Source organism: Psammomys obesus, unplaced genomic scaffold, assembly GCF_907164565.1.
Source record: "Psammomys obesus unplaced genomic scaffold, mPsaObe1.curated_primary_1811, whole genome shotgun sequence".
NCBI classification, from domain to species: domain Eukaryota; kingdom Metazoa; phylum Chordata; class Mammalia; order Rodentia; family Muridae; genus Psammomys; species Psammomys obesus.
The window spans coordinates 5,433,888-5,451,587 of NW_026591086.1; the positions used below are offsets into that span (position 1 = coordinate 5,433,888).

General features: G+C 44.4%; 1 protein-coding gene across 9 annotated transcripts in view; it reads left to right on the plus strand.

Annotated features, from left to right (window-relative positions):
* Ebf2 (EBF transcription factor 2) overlaps positions 1 to 17,228 on the plus strand; it is a 193,920-nt gene extending 176,692 nt beyond the window's left edge. For 5 of the 9 annotated variants that reach the window (XM_055609706.1, XM_055609703.1, XM_055609704.1 and 2 more), the window contains 5 exons: positions 381 to 446; positions 532 to 709; positions 3,052 to 3,237; positions 13,589 to 13,756; positions 17,197 to 17,228. In XM_055609706.1, the coding sequence (XP_055465681.1) occupies positions 381 to 446; positions 532 to 709; positions 3,052 to 3,237; positions 13,589 to 13,756; positions 17,197 to 17,228 (630 nt within the window). Of the gene's footprint in view, positions 1 to 380; positions 447 to 531; positions 710 to 3,051; positions 3,238 to 10,148; positions 10,154 to 13,588; positions 13,757 to 17,196 lie in introns of all 9 variants that reach the window. The other 4 variants (XM_055609709.1, XM_055609710.1, XM_055609712.1 and 1 more) reach the window with 2 other exon arrangements.
* The last annotated feature ends 472 nt before the right edge of the window (positions 17,229 to 17,700 follow it).

The window sequence follows — 17,700 nt, forward strand, 5'->3', positions numbered from 1 at the left end:
ACTCAGGCTCATCAAGCACTTGAAGAATATCTGATTAATTTAGAGTACCAGAATCTTAAATGCATTGGCTTCAAAGTAGTTTCCAAAAGAGTATCCAAAACATTATCAAGTTTAACTGACTTTTCCCTCAGTTTGGTGGGGATTTTGGGGTACCAGAAACCATGATAGAACCCTTAGGGTGGTGAATGTCCGCAGCTACCCCATTTGTAGGGTTTGTAAATGCGATTATATCCCCTTTGTCAAACCTAATATCAAACTTCTTGGCTTATTACATTTGGAGGCAAATGTGTGGACTTCTTGTTTCCATCTCTAGTTTGTTTGTTTGTTTGCCATTTGGGGCTTTCCCTTCTATTGTACCCAGCCTGTCTTTTCTCTCCTAGGAAATGCTGTTGAAAAGAGCTGCGGACTTAGTGGAAGCCCTTTACGGCACACCTCACAATAACCAGGTTAGGAGCGTGGTGCATCTTTCCCTCTGTGGAATTTGACTCTTGGCTCTGGATACAGTACTTACCGCAGCTCGCCTTTCTGTAGGACATCATCTTAAAGCGCGCTGCCGACATCGCAGAAGCTCTGTACAGTGTCCCCAGGAACCCCAGCCAGATTCCAGCTCTCTCCAGCTCCCCAGCTCACAGCGGTATGATGGGCATCAACTCTTACGGCAGCCAGCTCGGGGTCAGCATCTCGGAATCCACTCAAGGAAACAACCAAGGTACGACCCTTCTGAAAGCCAGGATCCAAAGAGGGCTTCTCCATCACAAGGCCAGCTCTGCCGGGCGTATGAGGAGTGAGGGAACACATTACAAACCATCCAATGGGGCAGGTGCCTCGGTAAACCCCACTATTACAAATGGGTTATTTCACTATTCTAGGCAGGCTGCTGTTAGATTCTGGGCTCTCTGGGAACTAGATAGAATTCTAGCTCTAGAATTCAAATTCTAGAATTTGACTAGACATGCTAATGGGTCAAGTTGACTACCATCAATTTCAAAGAGTTGAGGCATATGGAGATGAGGTTTACAGTGATCATCGAGCTCATTTTATACTGATGCTATTTGACAGTCAGATTGGATGACAGAGATTGCTGATGGCCCCATTACTTTTCACTTCACGCAGCCCTTGGTAACCAAGAGTATCGGCTTCGTTTTACTTGGGAATTTCTAGTGTACGTGATCTCGATTGGAAATATATGGCAAGGTCTTCAGTGAACTCCACTTTGTAGAGGAAGTCTACCATATGAAGACTTATTTCAGAGAGGCTGACTTTATGAAGAGGCCCATCTAAATTTGTTACACACAGTTCTTTGAAAAGAATACTTTTTCCAATAATATCTTTACCCTTAGGTATTTACTTCTAATTTTATTCACTCACTATGCTCTATATAGTAAGTTTTTTTTTTCATTTGATATTTTAGACTGCTTTACAATTTTTTTGTGTTTATTAGTTGATTGATTCAAAATTTTTGAGACTCAGACAAGCTATGTAGTCCAGGCTGTCCTTAAACTCACTATGTAGTTCAGGTTAGCCTTAAATTTGTGGCAATTGTTCTACCTCAGATTCTCAAGTGCTGTGATTATAAATATGAACTCTTTATGCCCAGCATTCTTTATAAATATATTTATATGTGTACATATATAGAGAAAGATGTATGTATGTGTCTAACATATGTGATATATATGATTATACACATGACACACACATATACACTATATTTAATATAAGATGTCTCTATCTATATAATCTATGTATATTTCATTTCTGAGAATTGAACCTAGGGCCTTGCCCAGGCTAGGCAAGTATTTTACAACTGAGCTATATTGCTATATCCAATCACTTTTAGACATAGTCATCGCAGAGTTTCTTTCAGGACAAAGGGATGCCAACTCTGTGCCAGGCCTTCAGAATCATAGGGAAACTCTTCATCCTTCATGTCATTTATGGCTTGGGTGTCCATACTTGACTGCTGACCCCTCAGAGCCCTGAGTCAGCATAGTGCGCTGTGAGCCTCAGTACCTTCTGACTGAAAATGATCTCCACACAGAGAATGGTGGTGACTTTAAAGTACCATTTCCAAACTGCTCTGCAGAATGCAAAGGGCCCCAGAAACATTACCCAGAAAGCATCCTCCATTCCCAGAAAGGATTCTAAATTTTTGTTAAATTTGCAAAATACTAGATTGTCATGTTCTGAACAGGATATTTACTCCTTGGTCCTTTATTTGACAATCTTCAAAAGAATTGCTTTGGCCCTAGCATCTGTCCAGCTTTGCTTGGCTGCTGAATGATTTTTCTCAGTGATAGCAATTAGTATCTTGTAGAGCTCCAATGTCCATGTCCAGTGAGGTACAGCTTGGCAGGCTCTCTTACCAGCTCCAGAGAGAGAGAGAGAGAGAGAGAGAGAGAGAGAGAGAGAGAGAACTAGTGATGCTGAGGGAAAAGGCTAGGTGTGGATAACACCCTGGGAATGGAGGCAGGAAGATCATCACTTCTGGGCCTGTCTGAGATGCTGAGGAAGTTCCAAGCCAGCCACAGAAACATAGTGACATCCTGTCTCGAAGCCAAATTATAAAATAAAGTAAAACAAAACAATATAAAGTAAAATAAAGAGAAGGGGGAAGTATCAGAGGTGTGGCCTGTGCAGAGGAAAGAAGTCATCAAAAGCTGAGAGCTTTGTTACCAAGGATGGCAATGCAGCTCTACAGGACAATTAACTGAGCTCTGGTGTGCTGTGGCATGGTCAGGTGACTGTAGATGACAATAGTTTACCATAAATTCCAAAAGAGGCAACAAATTTTTGAATGCTTCCAGTACCAGCATTAAATATCTGATTAAATATCTGAAGGGCTACATGTACCAGTCATGTGAGGCACGCATATACAAAAAAAGAAAAAAAAATGGGGATGGACAATGACTACATGACACTTAAAAATCAAATGCTGCAAGGCTTGGCAGTGGTGACTTTATGATCTGGGACAGATGTGGACAAACACAATCCACATTTGGCCCGATGGTGGGTAGGGCTTTGCTTACCTGGCCTGTTTCTTCTGTTGTCAAGGATACATTCGCAACACAAGCAGCATCTCCCCGAGGGGATACTCCTCCAGCTCCACGCCTCAGCAATCTAATTACAGCACCTCCAGTAACAGCATGAACGGCTACAGCAATGTTCCTATGGCCAACCTGGGGGTGCCGGGATCGCCGGGATTTCTGAACGGCTCGCCCACAGGCTCCCCATACGGAAGTAAGTGACCTCCGCCTTCCATCTGGCACCGGAAGCCTCCCTGCGAGGTTTCACCTGCCAGCCTTTTAGCGGGAGAGCTGTGTTTCCCAAATGCTATGGACACGTGGGAGACCAGTATCGTTTCCTGATGAAGCGTCCTTCTTGCCTTTTGTTCTCTACTGCCGGCTGGACTTGGACTCCTCAGTTTATGCCCGTCCTCCTGGGGGAAGAAAGGGAGCAATGCGGTTCCCTTGGATAAAGTATGGGTGGCTTGTGTGTAAGGAATGGAGCTTTTGTTTTAACCAGCCGCGTGTGCCTTTTTCGCTGGACATTTTCACACACACTGTTTCATTTCCGCTGCACGTCACAGGCAAAGAAGTTCGGTCCAGTAGCTACCCTACCCAGCAGATATTACATAGCTAGACTTTATCAGGGGGCAACAGGCATAGACTGATTGCCTCCCATTCCTCTGTCACATCTTATTCTGTTGTCTCTTTCACAATTTCTTACGTATAATCCACACCGATCATATCCGCAGCCCGTTATCTTGTCTTATCCCCCTTCCCTCCCACTGAAGCCTACAAGTTTCACACTGTTCGGTTTGCTTGAGGACTACTGCCCTGACTTTGGATAGCTTGCTTGAGGGAGAGTGACCTTCTTGATCAAGGGTAACTTATCAGTGGTTACACCACTGAGGAATATCGCTTCCCTTTCCCCGGCAACCGTTACCAGTCTACAGTTCCTCAGGGAGGAGCGGGACCCCAAACAGGACATCTGTATTGTACTCTGTTTGACTCTGTGACATGGCCCTGTCCTTCATTAAGCACCTCCAGAGAGATGGAAGTTAGCTTTGCGTAGCGGCTTGCTGGATTGAGACAGAGCCTCTTAGCCTTAACCGATGGCCTAAGAGGCAAAGTCAGCGCCTTGAGAAGTTGTGAAAACCCCATTTGGGTTGCCCGGGGAGCTGAGCTGGAAGCTTACACAATGGTCCCTGGAGCCTGAAAGAGTGTGTGTTTTTCAAAACCTGCTCAGGGAATACTTGAGGCCAGGGGACATGCTGGCACGAAGAGCCAAGTGATGGAGTAGAGTGCTCTTGAAATGTTGGCTGTTGTCACAAGGCCTGAGCCTGCCCTCTCTTACCCAGAGCGCCTCCCTCGTGCCAGAAACAAGGACGTGTCAAGGACAGCACACAGCCCTGTCAGCCAGTGCTCAGTGACAGGCCTTGGGGGCTATTTCTCACTGCCTTTAGACCTTTGGTTCCCCAGGCCCACACACGCCTAAGCTATTTCTGAGCTCTGCGTTTAAATCATATAGACAATATTGCCCAGTGTGATGGGGATACAGGGCCAAACAGCACAGACCTTTTTAGCACAACACAAGTACCATGTGTCTTATGTGTGTGTGTGTGTGTGTGTGTATGTGTGTGCTGTCACATGACCTAGACTCACTGGAGCAGAGCAGCTTCTGGAAATAGATTATTGTTGACTCATTTGTTTTTATTCTACAAAAAAAAAATTGTTCCAGAAGTATGTGGTGGAATTATGAATGTACAAGATGAAAACCAATGGAAAAGTGAGGCAGGGGAGAAAAAATGTATTGAGAATAACTGGATAAATCTCAGTAAGAGAGCACTGATACCATTCTATGTGAAGAGTTCTTGTTTCCCAGTTAACAAGAAGCTATTGCAAAGGTTGTTTCCTCTGGTGATTTATGACCTTGTTAGGAAAATCAGAAGAAATGTGGACAGTGTAGCTGCTGAGACCAGGGTTAGGTTGTCACACACTTGATCACGAATGAGGTACCTTGTAGGATAATGAGGTCCTCCCTCTAACAGACCTCACAAGGAACATGATGGCATGAGAGAAAGACACCATATAACAAAGCTACCCAATCATGATGACAGTGATTCACATCTCTCTCTACAGGTTAAAGAACAAAAGCCTAGTCACAGCCCCTCAACCACCTTGTGGAGTAAACATAACAATAATTATTACCACCGCTTTCCCCTTATAAGAGATGAGGAGCTGATTGATGACCTCCTCAAAGAGTCAGTAGATAAACGACTCAAATAGGACCAAAACACCTGTCACCAGACTTGGAATACAATGCTTTAAAATTAGTCAGTAACATAAAGTATTGAAACTACTTGCCATGTATCATTAGGCTAAAGCAAATGGAATTTTCTTCTTGTGACCATGGCTTAAACTATTTCATTGAATTTATTTTATGCATGTGTGTGTGTGTGTGTGTGTGTGTGTGTGTGTGTGTGTGTGTGTGTTTGTACAGATGCCATGACACCTATAGAGAGATCAGAGGATAACTTTCAGGAGCTGAGCCTGTTCTTCTCCCATGTCAGTCTGAGGTCATCAGGTCCCCTTTACCCACTGAGCCATTTGCCGGCCTCGTCTGGCCATCTTTGATATAAAGAAATGACAATTTCTCATGGTTCAACCATAGAATTGTGTGTGTACAAGGCTGGACTTATTAAAGAGCTGTTTTGTAGATTTTAAATAGTTTATTACTATATTAATATGCATTCCACAGTGCATCCTGTGGCATTAGTGGTGTGTGTGTGTGTGTGTGTGTGTGTGTGTGTGTGTGTGTGTGAAGTGTTCACTGAGATATTATTTGCCTAATGTTGCTTACTAGACCATTCATCCAGGAGGGAGACATTCTGCTTACTCCATCAGGTAATTCAGAAAAACAGTTACCACCCCAAATCTTTAAGTTAACTGTTGAAATAGAAAGACAGAATGGCGTCTTGCCAACAGGGAGGGGGGACACCTCAGAGGAATCCCCTTGTCACCCCTCGTTGTCCTGAAAGTGGCCGCTTCCACCCTGGTTTTGGAGGGAGGGTCTGAGGGAGTTGCAGGCTGTGAATGGGATTCCAAATGGTGCATTCGTTACGATCAAATTCGCCTGTTGTAAAATCCCACATACCCAGGGGAGTTCATTACGATAACACCTGACCTGTATTTCTAACCAGCGAGGTCTTCACTTCTCTGGGAAATATTTTTTTTAAAGCCCAGGGGGGAAGGTTTCGTCAGTTCAGTTGCTTATGTCTGAAAACACAATCCTATGTGTTTTTTTTTTCCTTTGCTTTTTTTTTTTTTTTTTTCTTCTTCTAATGAGCTTGATGTGGCTGGACCATGCCACGGGGCAGTCACTTGCCAGGGACATTGAAAACGCAATCGAGCCAAAGCTTGCTCTCTCAGTTAAGTTTGCCTTGCGTTACAGCCAACTCAGACTATCAAAAGCCCTGCATCTTCCCTGTGTTTGCTCTCACACTCCTTCAAAAATGGCCAAACAGATGTTTTTTCAATCTTACATACAAACTTCACTTCCTGGCTGTAGCTGCGTGTGCCAAGTTCCAGCTCGGTGCAAGTTTTTATGCCTGGATTCTAAGCCCCTGACAATAGGGGGTTCTAATGAGATGCTGACAGTCCCCACGAGTGCCAGCAACTGCGCTGGCTGAATGCAGATGCGAAGGAGGGTCTGTGAGTTCCAGCGGAGGCTGAGCCGGCCAATCCATCCTCGTAAGAAGAAAAGTGATTTTTTTTCTTTAACTCCCAGGTTCACATAGATCTCTGGGCCAGGCGTGCTTGCCTTTGCTTGGCCTCTATCCACGGATGGATGGATGTTCGGAGACATCCACGATTGGAAGCCTTATGTGATCAGCTCTCCCCAAACGGTGCACCCCGCTGTCCCCAAACATGGTCTACCCAACAAGCCTGCAACACCCATGGGGACCACGTCTTCCAAGCCGAGTAATCACTGAGCCAACCCCAAGTTTGGAACAGAACCCATTCAGGCAGGCATCCAACCCGCTTCACTCACAGTCTTAGACCAAGCCCTGGGCCTCAGTATTTTTATATTTTCAGAAATAAATATTAAGAAGTTTTCCATTATAAAGCATTAAGTGACTATTATAGAAAAGCGCCAAACACAGAGAAATAGTTTCTAAAAGAGAGAAGACTCCCCCTCGCCCCCTGCCAAGAAAAATAAGCTCAACACTTTGACATGTCTCAGCTGCAGTTTTAATTTTTAATTGTTTTTATTTTTACTATTACGTGCATTGGTGTTTTGCTTGCATGTGTGTCTGTGTGAAGGTGTTGGATCCCCTGCAACCGGTCATTGTAGACAGTTGTGAGCTGCGGGTGCTGGGAACTGAACCCAGGTCCTCTGGGAGAGCAGCCAGTGCTCTTAACCACTGAACCATCTCTCAAGCCCCTCAACTGCATTTAAGTGAAGAAAAAAACAAATTCTATGATAGAAGAATTCTGACTTTAGACATTCTGCAAAGCACATATAGGCCCGAAAGAAAGAAATGGTATGCCGTGTCTGTGCAGGCATAACCACTGGGTTGTTTGTTTGTTTGTTTGTTTGTTTTGTTTTGTTTTGGAGTACTGGAGGTCGAACCCAGGGCCTTGTTGATGCCAGGCAAGTACTTTGCCACTGAATGACATCCTCAGTCCAGGAACCATTGTTACGCGAAAGGAGGGTGGGAGGAAAGTGGTCAAGTGACCAGTGTCATAGATGTGACACCAGGCTCTAAGAAACCCTTCAGTGATACAAACGTAAGTCCTAAGACGGAAGAAGAGGAATTAGGAGTAACATTTGCCTACTGGGGCTGGGTGCACGGCTTAGCAGGCAAAAGTGCTTACTGTGCAAGCATGAAGATCTGAGTTTAAATCCCCAGAGCCCAGTAAAAAGCTGGCTATGGTAGTGTGTCTAAAGCCCCAATGCTTGGGCCTGGGGAGTCAGGTGGACACAGGAGGATGACTGGGCTTGCTCACTACCAACTTAGCTCTAGTTTCAGTGAAAGACTTGTCTCAAGGGATCGAAGTAGAGAGAGGTAGAGCAGAACACATGATGTCATCATCTGGTCTCGTGTGCACAGACATGCACATCTGTAAACACATGAACACATCCATCATACATATTCTGTCTCTCTTATATCCACACACAGGTGCTCATGCACACACCAAACCAATTTGAGAATCTATTAGTTGTCTTAGTGTTTCCAACAGAGATAGCGTCCCTGTGATAGAACCCCGTAACCAAAGGTGACTCGAGAAAGAAAGATTTCATTTCGGCTTCCAGCTCTCAGGTCACACTCAGTCTCTGAGGGAAGTCAGACCAGGAACTCAAAGCAGGAACCTGGAGGCAGGAACTGAGGCAGAGGCGGTGAAGGGATGCGGCCTACTGGCTTGCTCTTCATGACTTACTTTATTATATAACCCATGACATAAGCCCAGGGGTGGCATAACTTACAGTTATCTGAGCCCTCCCATTTCAATCATTAATCAAGAAAATGACCCATGAGCTGGCCCACAGGCCTAACTGTGGGCCTAACTTCTTAACTGAAGTTCTCTCTTCCAAAATGATTTTTAACTAGTGTCAAATATATAAGAAGAAGAGAAAACCTAAAATTAACCAGGACAATTAATTAGTCTGTTTTTCATTTGTCAGAGGAATTAACAGAGATGTTTCTTTCCAAGCTATAAAGAGGACGATGGACACAGGAAAATTTGGGGCCTTTTGCTAATAATCCTGTTATTTCTTACCATAAAAAATATATTTTCCCTATTTTTCAATTTTAGTAACTTTGTTTTCTTCTATATCACAAGCAATATATTTCCATCATAGAAAATAGAGACATGTGAAAGGGATACGTTTGAAAATACAGTTTTGTCAGCCAGAGATACCACAAATCAAATGTCTGATCACATTCCTCTACACTTTGCTTTGTATTTTTTTTTTCTCTAAGTAGAAGTCAGCCCAGCACTCGGGGAGGCAGAGGCAGGTGGATCTCTGTGAGTTAAAGGACAGGCTGGTCTACAAAGTGAGTCCAGGACAGCCAGGGCTACACAGAGAAACCTTGTCTCGAAAAGAAAAAAAACAAAAACAAAAACAAAAACAAAAGAAGAAGTGAGGTTGAGGCTGATGTATATGTTATGGTATAATCTGCTTTGTTCATCACAAAGGAATGTATTAACAGTTATTAATTTTCTTCTCAAACACTAGTTTACATTGATTTGCTGTTGTTTGTTTTAACATTCCATTGTAAGGGCTTAGTAATTTTATTCTACTGTGGGTCATTATTTCCCAACTTCTTATTGTTGTAAATTGTTGAATCTTTTTTTTTTTTTGGCACATTTGTGATTGTCCCTTTGAGATTAATTTCTAGAGATTAGACTTGTGGGTCAGATGATATGAACATTTGAACATACTCTGCTATGTATTGCCAAAGTCCCTCTGGAGGGATTGAATCTCTCTCCTTGGGACAGAGTCAGCATGTGCTTCGCCACCCGCTGGGCTTTTCTTATTTTATCCATTTAATAAATGAAAAGCAGCATTCTGTCATCTTTGTCGCTGCTGTTTTATAATTCTTCAGTTGGAATACCTCTCTGGTCAGGTCTCTCAGCCTTTTCATCTGTGTTCTTTGCCTGTCTTTCTTTCCTTTCCCTAATTAATTTACAGCAACACACTAGCTATCAAGGGCATATACACAGGAAATGCATATTGCAAACATTTTTCTTGCTTTGTCATTTGCTTCTTGTGCATATGTGAGTTACAGAAACTTTTTCATCGCGGGTCAACTCTATCTTTCCACTTCTGTTGTGACTTTGTGGTTCAAAGAATTGTGCACATTGCCTAAGAGTTTTGAGGTGTTTCCTGCCACTTCCACAGTTTTATTTTTGCAAAAAGCTCCATAATCTACTCAGATTTGCTTTCACGCTGAACACAAGGAAGGACTCTAAATTGTGTCTATTTTGCCTCCCATTAATTGGTGAGTTAGCTTTGTGCATCAACTCCCAGCTACACGACCTGTTCTAGCACCTTCAGTAACCATCCGTTCCCATCTCTCACCGTGTCCGTCTCTGGACCTTGTTCCCTCCAGCCACGCGTCCTCCTCTCTGTTAGTATAGTGCAGGTTTATCTCTATCATATCTTTTAATAGCTAACGGCAGTGCTCGCCTTGTCCACAAAACATTGTTGTGGTATGGTTATTGAAGTAAAAGCTAGAAGTTACGCCGGCTGAAATGCGCAGAACTCCTTTCAGGCTTCTGCTTCAAATACTTTAAGTTACAATTTAGGTTGGGTGTCATTTGTCATTTTTCATAGAATGTTTGAGAGATGTCTTTACGGGGGTTTGCACTTGTCAACTCTGCCACAACTCTTTTGTGTCACTTGATAAAGCGTCCCCGGAGAAGCTGTTATGGCTTGAGCCGTGCTGTAGGAGGCTGAATCAGCATGTTAGAAAAAGTATTTGTAAAAATGGGATACGTGCAGGCATGAGTGGAATGGCATGTGTGTATACGTTTGTGTGCCTGTGTTATGTGTGCATACATATGTTTATTTATATGTACATGTGTGTATTTGTCTGTACATGTGTATGTGTGTGCAACGTGTTGTGTGTATATGTACATTTGTGTGCATTTCTGCTTGTACATGTGTGTATGTGTGTGTGCATGTGTTATTTACACGTATGTGTGTACATGTGTTATGTGCATGAACAGATGTGGATTCTTCTTACACTTGGAGAACCTTCTCTGTTACTTGCACAAGATTGAGCTAGTCAGCGTTCCATCATGGAGGGGAGAGGGAATCACCAAGCCCCTACTTCCAGCTCAGGAGCTGTTGACAATTGATGGCTTCCGGGGAAGGGAGAGTCGGTTTTCACTGAGATGTGATTGCTAGTAGGTAGACCACTATTTAGTGGACAGTCCCCCTCCTGTGAGCATATGGATAGCACAAGTGGGACTTGGTAGATTACTTTTTTTGAAAAGGACATAAAGTTTGGAGGGGTTGTGGAGGTTAAGGTGGATCTAGGAGAGCTAGAGAGAGAAGTGAGGAATAAATGATCAAAATATATTCTATGCATTTGTGACATTCTCAAAAGGTTAATAGCAATATCATATTTTAAAAAGAGCCTTTTCTATTGCCATGCTTGAGTGGGGCCATTACAACAACAGAATCTAGTCATTTTGGTGTCTATACCGAGGAGTTGATATTGTAGAGGTTAGACCATGGTTAGAACAAGAGCCTCCTGACTCTCAGCCTTCCTTTGGCCTCTTAATCTGATATTAAAAGAAGGGGGAAGCATGTTGAAAGCATTGTTTTAAATTTTATTGTTCCTAAGCCAAAGTTAGAAGATGATATTAGGCTTGGAACCATACACAAGATCCACTCCTAACGATGAGCCCTGAAGCTTGTTGTAGCACTAGGAACTGGCCCAACTTCCCACACATTCATCCTCAAGCACAACATGAAAGTCTGCCCTCCTTTCCAGTGTTATTTCTATTTATAAATATAAATATTATACTTACATTTAGACATTTAAATAGATGTATATAAATATAAATATTTTGTACTTATAAAATATTTTATAAATATGAAATATAATCTTCATAGTCACAAATGGGAAGAGATGTACTCAGGTATGTCTTTCTTCACAGCTTTTTAATCAGTACTACCTAAGTATCAGTGGTCCTTAGAAAAAGCTCTTCTTTTTTGATGTCTTTGGCTCCTGTTCCTGCTGTAACAATATCAGACTGGGGGCTGGAGAGATGGCTCAGTGGTTAAGAGCTCTTGCTGATCTTGCAGAGGACTCAGGTTCAGTTCCCAGCACCCATATGGAGCAGCTCACAACTACCTGTAGCTCCAGCTCCAGCGCTGTAGATCCAGCGCCCTCTTCTGGACTCCTTTGATTCCTGCACTCATGTACACATACTCACACACAGACATGACTAAAAATAACAAAACAAATCACTAAGAGGAAAGACATCGTATTGTACACGCTGTCTGTGATGGCTGTAGGTGCAGTTGAGATACAGAGAAAGAGAGGTTAGTGTCTACCTCGGGATGCCAAAGCTTCTGACCTTCAAGTCACCTTGTGTTTAGTTGTCAGTGCTGTTTCTCCCCAGCTCATCTGCTCCTTCTGGGGGAGCTTAGTAACAAATAATAAGATCTTCTTGTCTGATGTAACTTGGTGGAGTGTGTGCCATGGGGGAGGGGGGAGCTCACTGTTTAAACTGCCTTTATTTTCCTTGGAAATTACCCCACTTGGCCCTTGGCCCCCCCCTTAAGTCATTTTTAATGTTAATATTGTTACTCTTGGTGGTTTTTCTCTGAGCATTATGTCAGGGGAGACTGAATTTCAGCTTTATTTCCCAAGTGCACTGAGAGTCCAGAGAGGGAGGTCATCTTCTGAATATTAATAAACTCCCACACTGAGTGAGGAAGTAGCTATGGAGAGGGCAATCATGGCAATCTTAGCCCTCGACGTCAACCCTCGAGGCAGGGGAGTTGCCGGGCAGCTCATAGATACAGATAAGGCATCTTTTTAGGGTGAAAAGAGGTTTGCATTGTGTACGGATTTTTTTCTCTCTTGCCATTTCTATAATGAAGGTAGGCCCTACCGGTTGAAAGAGCATTCCATCTTCTCACACGTCCTTCCTTTCTTCTACTGGGATCATTGCTGCAGTCATTGTTTTATGTGTCTATCCCTCCTGGTCAAGGAAATAATATTGTCACATTCAACATTTTCCCCTCACCTCTCTCTTTTGTTTTGTTGGTATATAGTCACTGTATACAGTATTGGGTTTCGATAGATGAGTTCTCTCAGGTCCTCTCATGCTCATCCCTCGTTCCGCTTTCATGTCACATATATGCTTACACACACATACACACATGCACTAACGGCTTGATGTAGCTATAAAGAACGGTAGGTACTACAACCACAGGTACTGCCGCCTCCCTCCCGAGCGCTAGAATTTCCGTGTGCTACCATCTCTTCTGCATCTGACCTATTGCACGTGACACGACGATCTCCTGGTAGCCCAACCAGTGAATGGATTAGTTGCCTCGCCATAATTCCTGAAACATGTATGAATGGTCCTGTTGTACCCGTGAAAAATTTTTCCATTACCTTAGCTGTAAGGTAAGGGCAAATCAAAACAATACTGAGAGTCTTTCTTACGTCTCATTCCAGTCAGAATGGTTCTCTCTCTCTCTCTCTCTCTCTCTCTCTCTCTCTCTCTCACACACACACACACACACACACACACACACACAAACTACAGCTATGTTTATAGCTACATAAAGCCATTATATGCTGGCACCAGTGTGGTATGTGTGTGGGGGGAGAACACGTACATATGGCTGGCAAGAATGTGAATTGACCCCGCCATTATGGAAATCGGTATGAAGGTCCCTCAAGTTTTGTTTTCGATTGCTGGAGCCTGGACCAACACTTGGGAGCTGATAATTTCTCAAGCAAGTTGAGGGGGAGTGTGTATGTTAAGAACACGTGGTTCCTTGACGAGCCCGTCCCCCCTCCTAAAGAGTGTCACACCTTGCCTTCCAGTCATGTCATCGAGCCCCACCGTTGGATCCTCCAGCACTCCCTCCATCCTCCCGTTTTCCTCTTCCGTTTTTCCCGCCGTCAAGCAGAAGAGTGCCTTTGCCCCTGTCATCAGGCCCCAAGGCTCCCCTTCGCCCGCCTGCTCCAGTGGCAACGGAAATGGATTCAGAGGTAATTGAGGAGAATGCTTTGCGGGGGGGGGGGGTAGCGTGCGATCCAGGTGTTCTGGGGCCTGCAGAGGAAGAGCAAGCATCTCAGCTCCATTCTACAGCTCCGAGCACTTGACCACAGAGGTCCTGGAACTTTCATGGTGGTTCACAAAGGCCGGATGTGCTGGCCTGATTCTATACCTAGTGCTGGCTTGGTATGGGGGTGAATGAGGACAAGGCAAACATCTCTAGGACATGGAGTTAATGGTGGCAGAGACACATGTCCAGTTCAGGAACACGGGCGGCCCAGAATCGTGCTTGCCATAGGTAGGGCCAGTCACTGTTCAGCCCTCCAAAGGCCGCCTGTGCTTTTTCTTATCTAACTGCCCTACCATCTGCAATTCATGTTCATTCCCACGGCACATGTGGGAGGATCCGTCAGGAGCAGAAACTCTGGTTCTATGCTAGCCAAATTGATAGCAGGTGCCTGATCAAGGGGTGAAATAGGGAAAGAAGAGGGAAAAGCCATACTGTTCCTGAGAACAAAAAAAAATAATAATAATATCACCCGTCAAACCCACTTTTGAACAACGTCCTAAAATGTAATATGACATGACGTAACACAAATGTGATGAGTACATGAGAATCTAATCATCCCTCCGAGAATGGGAGGCAGCTGATGGCAAGAGAGCAAATTGGAAACTGCCGAGCACCACGGCTCACCGGTGACCCACATTATTTTTGGCTGTTTCTCGTGTTTTGACACGAAAACATTCGTGACAGGCAGTGCTGGTCAACAGAGCTTCGTGGGGACCTGAGATGGGCTGTGTTGTTCTGGGAACCCCCAGCTCTTTCCTGTGTAGTCCAAATCTTCTGGAGGTAACCTGTGAGAACTTGAAAGGCGTGCTGCTCTTCCGGGCCTTCCACTCCTACGGGCTGTGACATTTTGACAGAGATGACAGAGAAACTGTCAAACCCATTACTGGAAACCCAGCTCTTGAAAGAGCCACTGAGAATTCCTCTTGGTAGGACTAGGCTGCCGGAGCCCCGTGCCACCCAACATGTAGGTAGTTGGAAACATCTGTATAGCAGAGGAACTTTTCTTTTTTTTCATCCAGACGTCTAAGCCGTAGAGAGACAGCACAGCTTGTAACCAAGTGTCTCCACCCATCCTGCCTCTCGTCAAACACACGAGGACTCCACCTTGTTACCCAGGGAGGAATTAGAACTTTCTCCATGAGGATCATATTTACATCCGGGGAAATAAACACCACTGGGGACATATCTGCTGTGTCCCCCCTCCTCACAGCCCCTTGGTGAGGATGTCTCTGCTCTCTACGTTCCCTGCCTTCATTCATCAAGTTTCAGCGGGAAGGAGAACAGAGTGAGGAGGCGGAGGCCCCAGCCTCATGATCCGCCCTGTAGACAATACTTCGTAAAACTTGCTCTGTGTGCAAGGCACTGCACCGAGCGCTCCACTTGCCCTCCTCCTTTAGATCATGCCCATTCACCTCACTTAGCAGAGCGGATTGTCTGAGGCTATGCAGCAAGTGGCTGATGGCTTGAATCTAGCTAGACACTCGGGCTCCAGAACCTGTGCTCTGACAGCCCACTGCCTCCAGGGATAGTGATGGTGGACTTCCTCTCTTTGCCCACCCTTTACTGGTATCTGCTTTGCCAGCAGGACAGAAGGAGGGTGTTGCCTTTCTGTAATATGCTCGAGGTGGAAAATTGACCTGGACATGGTGCAGTTAGGCTTCTCTCCACCATGAACGTCACCAGGGCAAATGCTCCCCCGCCACGTGAATTTCTATCTTTCTGTTTGTTGGCTACAGTTTCTCTAAGTGCAAAGTCAAGGTCATCATCCAGCAGAGTTCCAGCCCCTCTAGTGTGGGTGAACCAGGAGAAAGGGCATAGGTGAAATCTGCCAATCAGAGCCTTTGGGTATCTCTGACTTCCTGTATGCAACTCAGTAAAATCTTGAGGCTGGAAAGAAGGGCTGAAGAGCATTGAGTGTAATGAAGGAGGAAATGGCAGGAATATGAGTCAGTGTTCTACCACCTAAACACCACAGTTACAGCATTTTCTGTCCCGCTCTCTGCTTTACTTCTCAGGCATTTACAGTTGATGAATATAGATTATCAAGGTGATCTTATATGCTGAGAGTCTGATTCACTTTCTAGCTCCTCCAGAAACACACACACACACACACACACACCACCACCACCACCACACTTCCTACACTCCTGGATAATTACAGCAGTTGTTATATCTCCAAGTCATCAGGGAGTGTCCAGAATTGAACTGCCTTTATTGAAAACTTACATCGATTCAATATATAGTAATACAGGCAAAAATAATTAAGGCTTTGCTAGCTGTGTAAGACCTTAATCCAGATCTCACAAACATTCAATAAAGGCTGTATGGGCAGGGAAACAGACAGCTGACAATTTTGCCCGAGAGAATGGGCTGGGGTAGAGAAAGGGGGGTAGGGGAGGGGGAAGGAAACGACAGGAGGGAAGAGAAAGAGACAGGGTTGGGGAGAGCTGGAATGGTCAGAATTTTGGCCATTTGCTTGGAAGCATCATAGTAATCATCACTCAGAAAGATGCTTGTATAAGATCTGTTATTCCTCTCTGTGCCATATAGGTAGACAAGAAAAATCTGGGAATCAAATTTCAAAGATGGCTGGAAGTTTGGCTACAAGGGAACTTTTGTCATTGTCCATGTAAAATTCTCCAGGCTCCTTACAACACAGACAACGCAGCCAGGGACAGAGAGTTGTGATCTGCCCCCTTTGTTCATGCTCCACACAGAGGGAGGGAAAACACCGGGCTTGATTCTGCCCAGGCAAGCGTTGTGCACAACACCTGACTAGACTGAGGAGGCAATGGGTGATGTACTTGGATGGGGCATGGGAACTGGGGACGGGCTTGACTCCCGTATCAGGAACCATCTGTGCTCTTTCCCAGAAGACCAGCATTTCCGAGTGAATCTCTCTATGTCCCATCAGTGAGCACTGAACAAGGATGAACAACCTTTTTTTAAAGTACCAATCCAGTTTAGGGTACAATGTTTATGAAGACCCTAAGGATGAAGCGAAAAGCCTGCTTTGTTATAACCGATGCTTAGGAAGCCAACAGGCTCAGCGCCTGGAGTTTCCCTACTTTACCACCTAGTGACAGGCCTGTTGCAATCTGGTTTGCACATTTACTTCTGTTGTCCCAGGATGATGTCTCAATATACAGAAATGCTAAGGTGCTTGCAAACCAAGCGTAGGGACTTGATATAGGATGCCAGCACCGAAGGTTCTGTTAGCCCAGTCCTGGAGAGAACCCGCTCACCTAAGAACGCCTCACCATCTCCCTGGGTTGTCTTAGATGCTGTCATTCCTGTGATCAGCTTCACCAAAAAAAAAAAAAGGTCTTGATATTTCAATCCCGTGTTGCTCTTTCCCTGCAGCCATGACGGGACTTGTCGTACCCCCGATGTAAAGCAGAGGAAGAACTATAGCACAAAACTACTTGTTCCAATGGACCGGTCATGAAGGAAGTACTCTGGAACTTGCTGGGGGAGACTTGCGCCCCCTGGTGGCCACGTTGGACAGATTTGGAAAGGCAAAGAGCCGCCATCTTGGTCTCACGGTTCCTCCTGAAGCTGACAGTAACTCTACAAACTGACCCTTTTGGAGACAAGGACAGACAAAGGTCATTGATGTGGTCAGTGCTGAGAGCAGAAATGCAATTCTTTGTTATGAACATTACGAAAAACACCTTCCTATGTTTGTAAAATATTTAAGAAAAACATTGGCAAACATTCATGCTTAATATTTTGGATACTATTTGTTTTTCTTTGTAGGAAAAAAGTTGAAAGTTTCTATTTTCTATGAATCCTTTCAGATACCAATTTAGTTTATGCAGAAAAAAAAAATTGAACAAAACAGGGTACCAGCATGGAAGACTTTCT